Raw genomic sequence first — 9,198 nt, forward strand, 5'->3', positions numbered from 1 at the left:
GCAACGATGCAGAGTTGGCAGACGTCGGTCTGCGAATGTCAGTTGGCTTGTTGTCTCCTAACTGTATAAATTTCCAGGGAGGGAGAACTGGCGCAGGTGGCTGAAGAATATTGTGTGACGTTGCATACGGCCTCAGTGCTTGCGTGGATTGTGACAAAGTGGTCTTGAGTCTGCGAGCATCTCGGCGCTGCTGCACCAGTTCATCGATGGTGTTGAGCTGCGCATTCTCCTGTAACGCTACGACCGGTGCGATTCGTGGAAGGCATGTTATGGTCCTCATAGCTTCTCCATTTACGGTTTCAAGGCGATCCCATTGTGCCCTTGTAAGATGCTGGAACTGGGCCTGATAAACAATACGGGGCTGCAGAACCGCCCTCACTAACTGGCGTGCAACAGACGAGCCAGCGCCTCCCGTTTTAGGGGCAATTCTTCTTATTAAACTTATAGTTTGAAGTGCTTGCATTTTTGCCTGAGAGAGCCAAGCAGTCGCTGATCCTGATTGGTGAATTGTTAAGCCCAGAATTTTCAGGCTCGAACTTTCTTGTATTGGGGTGCCTGATAGAGAGAGACGAATTGGATTTGAGGCAAGTTTACGGCGTCCCCAGCGGTTGGCGACTGACGTGTATGAAGTTTTACACACAGAAAGTTGAAGGCCAATGGAGGATGCGTAATCACAGGTTACGTCTATGCCGACTGAAGGGCGGCCTTAATAGAAACAAAACGTCTACCTGGCTAATATGCTTTGAAGTTTTAATCTGTACATATAAATCTTACTATTCTCCTACTGCGTGCATTAGTATTTACTCTTTTATATTTTGGTTTATCATGTTTACATTTCCTTTTCTATTCCCTAGCATTTATTTTTTTTCCGTTGTAGTTATACATCTCCAAACCTAATATCTCTGCACCCTAACTCTTTTCCAAACCCCTGTGTGGGTATGTGCCATCACATTAGAGGAGAACAACAACAACAACGACTGCGCCTGCATCAACTTCCGGATGGATACCATTACATTCGAGTATAATATGGTCAATTGTTTCACTGGTGTTACCACATATAGCACATTGTTAAATTTCTTTTTGTAGCTGCGTGCTCTAAAGCACAATGATTTAGCTTCAAAAAGTAGGGCACTGCCTCTTGAGTTATCAAAGAAAACTTCCTTCCTGATCTGCATTTTCCACTTTCTCCATGGATTTTATCCAATTTTTACTTTCTGTGTTTTTCACCTGTTGCTTAATGCTCTTTATTTCACCGTCCTTGTGACTAGCATACTTACTAGTTAGTTTCCTTACGAAAGCGCTTACGAAAACGGCACCGTTCACTGGCGAGGAGGACTACGGTACTCTCGCCGAGCGATACTCCCTAGTCGTCGCTAGGCCTAAATTGCTTCGCATCGAAGGCACATCCGACGGCACTTTGTAATGGCTCAGCGCTAGAGTAAATGGTCACTCATGGAACTGCCTTGCTGCCGATCCCATTGTATCCGTAAAAGAAAGATGTAAATTTCGATGACGCCTTAGCAGCGGAGCCAGCGTGCAGACGATGAGCCGCGTGCCGCACCAGCGGCAATGTGTTGCGTAACTTGTTTGTATTGCAGTTATCAATAACACAGTATGGGTCACAAATCCCTAAGAAAGAGCTTTTGTTTTTTGCTTTCGGCTTGTTGTTGAAGTAAAGAACAGATTTTAGCACGCTCTTCTTGCGCTGGCGGAAGAGATCCACCGTATCGTTGGCGCGGAGGGCTTGCGGGAGGCACGGCCTGCCCGGCGTTCATGTTTACTACGGCGGAGGAAGTGAAATGGGCATCATGTTTGTGAGTCCGTCATTGGTACTAAGTCTATCTGGCTTACACAAAACGTTCATAGGCGGTTTAAATCAGGATAGACTGGAAAACGGTGAAGCAAAAACATATCACAGCCGCACTCGGACTGTCGATGCATGCTTCCCGCATACGCTCTCGGCAATCATATTGCGATTGCCTTGATTGTGCAGTTCACGATCACGCATTGCTTGTCCCGATGAGATTACCACTATAAGGGGCGCTAGTAACGGTATTTAAGTCTCTCAAACGACAATATACCAAGGTGCAAGGCCGCTCTGCTGTGTATGAAGCGTGCGAATGCACAGCCCACTCGGTACTGGCAACAAAGGGCCGGCGCAAGGAATCCGGTTAGAGAGTACTTTCTTCCTCTCCTGCTTGATCTCGCTAAAACGATCAATAACCTGTGGTTTATAAGAATTCAACATAGGATTTTAACTTAAGACAAGCATAGCCGGTGGTAACAGAACGTTACGTTAGCGGATGAGTAGGAAGTTTGCAGTATCAGATGGATGCGACAGCCACAGGACTGGGTTGCTGTAAAGGATATGAGTGGCATTTGCTTTGCGGTGGGCATAATCTGGCTGGTGAAGATAAGTTTTGCAGTTATAAAATAAATGCTTCTACAAGTCCATCATGGGCCAAAACGGATTAAAGTATCTGTTTATTGCGTTTATCCGCTGCTGTGACGCAGTGGTTAGGCGAAAAGCAAGGAGCCCGTGTACATTGTGATGTAAGTGTACAAGAACCCCAGGTAGTCTAACTATCCGGAGCCCTTCACTGCGGCGTCTCTGATTGACGGAGTAGCTTTGGGCGGCTGCGTTTCAATGAAGGCGAAACGAAGAGGCGTTCGTGTGCTGTGTGATGCCAGCGCACGTAAATATTCCCAGGTGGTCGAAAGTGCTCCGTAGCCCTCCACTACGGCTCCTCTTTCTTTTTTTTCCACTCCACTCCCACCTTCCTCCCTTCCCTTACGGCGCAGCTCACGTGTCCACAGAAACAAGTGTGACAGATACTGTGCCTTTCCCCTCTTGTGAAGCGATTATTATTATTATTATTATTATTATTATTATTATTATTATTATTATTATTATTATTATTATTATTATTATTATTATTATTATTATTATTATTATTATTATTATTATTATTAATCTTTACTGCGTTAACCTGCTTGGAACCGAAAATGAAAACAATGATATAGAATAAAAGGGGGGATTATTCTTGCCATAGTTGTTCACGCCTCTTTTAGAAACTCACGTGTCAGCATGATATCGTTGCTAAGCTCTGAATTGTTTCACAGTGGCACCATAATAGAAACGACTGACAATAAATTATTCACCAGACGATTTGGAATTTATATTTTTTTTGGGCTAGTAAACCAAACTCCGTTTGTTTTCGATTCTTTCATGCCTCGCAAAATAACCAGAAAAGCGTTTTTCCATAGACGGCTCAGGGTAAGACGGAGTGCTTTTACCTTACCTAAATAAGTTCCAAATGCGAGGTCAGTGCCCTAATACGACAGCCGCGCTAACGGTCTTAGTGTGTGAATAATTCAGCCGAGGAAACACTGTGTCCCTAGCGAGCGAAGATTGCGCAACCGTTTCTACTGTGTTTAACAATGATAACGTAAATACGTATGCCGGAAAAGTGTGCTATTTAACTTAGAAGAGCTGTAATTTCCAGGATCTCCTGCAAGTCTCCAGTCTTTATTGGACGTAGGACAGTCCCATGACATCCGCGCCAGTGGAGCTGTGAGGACAGGAGGCCCAACGCTGTACGTGGTGACGCCCACCTATCGCAGGTCCACTCAGGCCGCCGATCTGGTGAGGGTGTCACAGGCTCTCTTGTTGGCCCAGGTGCGCATCTTCTGGATCATCGTCGAAAACGCCGATAAGCCTTCGAAACTGGTGCGACTCTTCTCAGCGCAGATACGAGGGACACGGCTAAGCGTCAGAGTAAATGTAATATTTCAGGGAATTTACCGTCCGAAAAAAAAAAAAAAAAACTCCTCCTGTTGCTCCAGCCTCCTGCGGGATGAATAAGGCGTGACAGTGAAACGCATTTGAATTCTTATAAAGATACCGTTTACCAGCCACGCGCCCTTCCTCACCTTGCAAGCTCTGAGTGGCGTTAAGCGGACCAAAAGATTCCGAAAAACAAATGGCAGAGTGGGGAAATTCAGTGCTGCGACATTAGTGGCTCTGAAGGTGGAAGTATACTCCTGGTACTTCTACGCGCTTTCAGAGTTTGTTTTCGGTGTTCTAATCGAGATATACAGAAAAAAAAATTGGTGGGTCACTAGCCCTTTCTCTTCCTCTTTTTTTTTTACTTTTTTTATGAGAGGAAAAATACAGGGGTGAAAAGAAGAGCCATTTAAGTTCCACCTTTCTGGGCACGAGGCGACAGCGATGATAGGTCCTTTTGTGGCTTTTTTCGCGGATCCTTGTTCATGTAAACACGCGCTTTGCTAAGCGTATATTACTTATCATTAAAGCTCCGCAGCTCTCATTACGGACATACTAATTGTCACACTGCCGTAATGCACAAGGTTATATGAGAGAGCACGCAACGATGATATATAAAAGCTCCGCTTTAATCAAGCCATACGTGCGCCTGCGTGCCATTGGAGCAGCGTGTCCAACTCGGTGTACAAGAGTCGTGGAAGACAGCATTTCGATCATACCCTCCAATCTCAAATACCTAATTTGCGACGCGTACAGTACGGCGACATCATCTGGTCTCGTAACGTCGCACAACGCGATGCCAAGTGACATCGCATTTGTCTGGTCACTGCAAATGATAGAATCGCACGCCACTGGCAGATGACGTGCGATGGCATGTCCTCTGCCAGTGACCAGCGCCATGCCGGCGATTTCTCGCTCATAACACTGACAATAGCAATGACGACGACGCTGATTAATGAGAATGAGGCCTTTTGATATATAGCATCAAAGTAGAATGCCTAGAAACCGATATTTAAGCTGACATGCTTGCTTTTATATTTTAATATCTTTGAATATTCGTCCAAAATATTGTGAATTGTACGAACACAAGTTCTATTGAGGAAACAACGTCTTCCACCGTTGAAGTCCTAGTAACTTATTATTCCTCATGACTAAGGAAATAAGACTGCTGCATAAAGGGCACTAATCGCTGCTTCGCTTATCATGTTCTAGTGGCATTTATATCATACATTTCACTGACCCAGTACGCTAGTCCTTAGCAAGCCAGGAATGCGCACGTGCGGTGGGTCATGGATGTTCGCCCTGGCTGACGACCTGCAGTAATCATGCCACTGAATAGTCGACGAATGCTGCTCGCAGGTGCATGACACACTGCACCGTTCTGCCTTGCCTGGCGTCCAACTCGTGGCGAGAACTCCAGTCGAGTATCGGAATCCCGAGAAAGGCAGAGGAGTGCGTCAGCGGCTGAAGGCACTAGCCTGGCTGCGTGCCAACGCCACACTGCCCGGGGTGCTGTACTTCGCTGACGACGATAATGCGTATGACCACAGGATATTCTCCCAGGTGAGCCTATCATTCCAGTAAAGTCATTTTCTGTTCGTTTTATTCTTCTTGTGTCCCGGCTCAACCATGCTGTATAGAGGGGGCCTTCCTAGAATATCTGAGGCTATGACCGGCAGCCGCGATTATACAATAACTTGGAGAGCTAAATAATGCCTACTTGAGTTTTCTGAGTAATTTTGAGCAATGTATACAAGATGGAAAATTTTGAGAATCATGTTTCCAATGCGCAAAAACACGGTCAAAATACTTAGGCCATACGGCCAGTGACATTCCAGGACAATACAGGATTATTAGTTGACAATTTTATCCAGCGCTTTAAAGCTTGATCTTTCATCCGCTGTCGCAAAAAACTCACGATCGTGCTTTATTACAAGAGCGTTCCTAGCTGCACCTGTTATTTCGCCTATGCATTATTTATCGGTAGAAACTTAATTCATGATGTAACAGGAGGAAATCACCTACTTCGAGCTGCCTACGCTTAGTGACACTTTGTGTTTCGTTTTGAGAGCTAGAAAGAGTTCACCCTTCTGAGTGTTCGGGTGCTGTAACGCACTCACTGACCCTACATATATGATGCAGATGATGCAGGTTTGCCGTGTGGGCGTATTTCCGGTGGGACTGATCAAAGGCTTTGGCCTCAGTGCACCCGTAGTGTCATCCCAGGGCCGAGTGGTTGGCTTCCATGACGTTTATCAGCCGGCCCATCGCCGCTTTCCCATGGACATGGCCGGATTCGCCGTTAACCTACGGCTTGTGCTGTCGGCCCAGGACCCCCAAATGCCCCATAAGGCGGGCATGCTGGAGACAGAATTTCTCAGCAGCCTTGGCGTCGAGCTGGATGACCTCGAACCACTCGCCGAAAACTGCACTGAGGTAATAAGATCCTTGCGCTCCACACTGATTTTACTAAATGGTCGATGCCCTCGCCTGCACGCAGCGACATCATTATATTCCCGAGTCCAATGTTGATGCCTACCTGTCTGCAAAGAAAGCGTGATACGCATGCTGAGCATTACTATTCTGAGCTTTCGCGCGACCACAGCTGTAAACTTCATAACTTGGAAGCAGCAATAAGACATTGCAAGAAAGCAAACAAACAAACAAACAAACAAACGACGGCGCTAATTTGAAGTGTTCAACACTTGAAACGATAATATTGACTAAATGCAGATGGCTCTTCTGCGATGACTTGTGGAAGGGATACTGTTTTGAGTATCTTTCGTGTATCTTCCTCGCATTCATCAAAGGTTTTGCGCTACTTTCATCTACCATATGCAGAACCAACTAGCCCGGCAACACGAATTTTGAGGACTATTGAATTCTTCGGCCAAAAGCTTGTGGCGCTCCTGATGTCCTCATTCGATTTGTCCTGAAATCGAAGAATTTCAACAGAGGCCAGTCGAAGCTACAACAAGAACGAAGACAGCGGAAAGTGCAAAATTACAGATGCGCCCATGCGCACTGTCGTGTTGCAGCACACTTTGACGCAATTGCTTTGCCACAGGCGCTTCGCCCCTGCAGCATTTTCTGCCCGGAAGTAGTTGGTGACTGATACTCAATTACCAAAATATTTATTGAATTATCCGAAATGTTACTGTTTGAAAAATTGCTGTGGCTTAGCTTCTATTATATTATACCTAGTGTGTCGCGAACGCTTGTACGCACGGTTGCACGCAGTAAAGCTCTTAATATCGCAGTTTATCTTCTGTTTGTCGCCCATTTAGCTAAGACATATACAAAGATTACGCCGCATTTCAGAATCCGTCGACGTGGCTTCCCATAGTAGCCGTTGATGTTGGCCGCAGTATACGCGCGCACTTTCCAATTCAAGACAAACACCTCATCCTGTTTTTATAAATGGCCGTCTAATGACGTCATCTATAGCTACTGCATATGCGTGACGCGCGCAGTCAGCCTCTGAAGTCGGCGGCGGCGAAACTCTGAGGTCGCGCGCACGTCGAATCTGTACCTACTACGCATGCGCAGCGAGGCTTTAGAATCGTCGGCGGCTGATCGGCGCACTGTTTGTTCGGAGCAGTCAGGCTGCGGAGAAGGCGGCGGCAGCGGCAGGGCTGCAACTCTGACGTCACGTACGGCGTGCCCGTGGCTCAGCGCATCGAGGCTGCGGTGTAACTTTGGCGTCACGCTTCGGTGCACTTATGCTTGGCGCATGCGCAGCAGCGGCTCCGGCTCCGCACGGTGACCTTGGCTTTACATGGCACAGTGAAGCTTTCGCATCAAGAAGTAATCAGTTATTTACAAATTAACTCAAAAATGGAGTTACGAGTAATGAATTACGCACAACTCTGTCTTTTATGTGCAATTGGTGTAGTGCACAGCTCGGCCCCGCGAATGAATTTCAGTCCGAAACTTCCTCAATGCTTAAGCTGAGAAGAAGTGACTAGCGGATGTCCAATAAGGATAACCTTTATTTTTTCCTTTTTCTTCGCAGGTTCTCGTGTGGCACACGAAGACGGTCAGAGGCACGTTTCCTAAAAAAATATTGATTCGCGACGAGAAAAACTTGCTGAACACAAATATTCCACTGTTGTACAACAATATTTTAGGCGAATAAAAAAATTGTACAAGATTAAACGTCTTGCAAGTAAACAACTACTGAGTCGATTGACATGACTGATAGCCGTTGTGTGCAGATAAATATTGCGCCAGTAATAAAAAGTAGTAATAAAAAAGAACACTTTTTTTGCTATATAAAGAAGCGCTGATAGTTGCTTTGTTTTCAATAAGAGTGTTAGAAGCTGGCATTTTTAAATTCAAGCCAACTTCATTTTGTCGTCATTGACCTTTTAAAGCTGGTATTCATTCGTGTTTCTACTACCAACAAACTATGTTCAATGCAAAACAGGAAATTTTTCAAAGATCAGTGACTAAGTAACTCCATCCAGTAAGGAAAAAAGAAAATACAGGATGTCTTTAAGGAACTCCCACAACTCAAACCCTTGTTGCAAGCGATGGCTTCGAGCGACAAGGTCTATGAAATCAGTTCAGCAAAGCCGAGCTCTGTCGAGATTTTGATAATATTCGAGCGGTAGCAATGTGCACTCTCTGACTTTGACCGATCGAGAAGGTGTTCTTTTCAGAGTGTATTATCGCTTAGGTATTACGTTCTGCCCTGGATGCATACCGTACGTACACTGTAAACACCCGCCCTCCCAGTCGCCAAGAAATGCTACAAACTAACCATAGAGTTTCAGGCAGTGACGGCGATATTTGTGTAGAGGAAGATGGCGTCTTTATATTTGAAGATGTCGAAGCAACCATCTTGATTTCAGCGCTATATGTATATATATATATATATATATATATATATATATATATATATATATATATATATATATATATATATATCATGGGCAGCGGCATCACTTTATAAATATGTAATATGTAAATGTCAAATCAGCCAGAATTCAAACCCGTATATCTGACGCTTGATATTTCGAACCATATTGTGAAATAAGGCAATTTCAAAACAGGGCTGAACATCGATGTGGACAACTTTGTGTTTCTTTATACAACCTTGTATCCTTAGGTTTGAAATGAAAACATTTATTCACTGATTTTACGTAAATTTATGTCGATTAGCGGTTCATATTAGGTACGTAATATCCGCTTTGGCCTAAAATTCATCCGCACCAACCTCAGCAACGTATATTTGATGGTATTTTATTTATTTAAAATCTGTAAATGTTGGAGTTTGAGTTGAAGTTGGCGTTATTTTCTCTCTTTCAAAAAAGAAAGGGGAAGCCAAGGCGAAAGGCGACAAGCCTAACTGGGCCTTGACTCCCAAATACAGACAATAGCACAAACCTTGTGTGTATATAACACAT

At 44.8% G+C, this 9,198-nt stretch overlaps 1 protein-coding gene across 1 annotated transcript; it reads left to right on the top strand.

Annotated features, from left to right (window-relative positions):
* The first annotated feature begins 3,317 nt into the window (after positions 1-3,317).
* LOC146209562 (galactosylgalactosylxylosylprotein 3-beta-glucuronosyltransferase S-like) lies at positions 3,318-7,981 on the top strand. Its single transcript, XM_084580484.1, has 5 exons — positions 3,318-3,324; positions 3,543-3,778; positions 5,147-5,350; positions 5,930-6,223; positions 7,803-7,981. Exons 1-5 carry the CDS (start codon positions 3,318-3,320, stop codon positions 7,923-7,925), a joined length of 864 nt encoding a protein of 287 aa, XP_084436610.1. The 3' UTR covers positions 7,926-7,981.
* The last annotated feature ends 1,217 nt before the right edge of the window (positions 7,982-9,198 follow it).

The sequence above is a fragment of the Amblyomma maculatum genome, chromosome 1 (assembly GCF_055883805.1).
Source record: "Amblyomma maculatum isolate TAMU_Amacu chromosome 1, ASM5588380v1, whole genome shotgun sequence".
NCBI classification, from domain to species: Eukaryota; Metazoa; Arthropoda; class Arachnida; order Ixodida; family Ixodidae; genus Amblyomma; species Amblyomma maculatum.

Bases quoted from the DNA above. Each gene is read 5' to 3' on its own strand.
- LOC146209562 (XM_084580484.1), top strand. The intron at 3,779-5,146 runs GTAAATGTAATA...TGCTGCTCGCAG, and splicing joins GGACACGGCTAAGCGTCAGA to GTGCATGACACACTGCACCG. The intron at 5,351-5,929 runs GTGAGCCTATCA...TATATGATGCAG, and splicing joins ACCACAGGATATTCTCCCAG to ATGATGCAGGTTTGCCGTGT.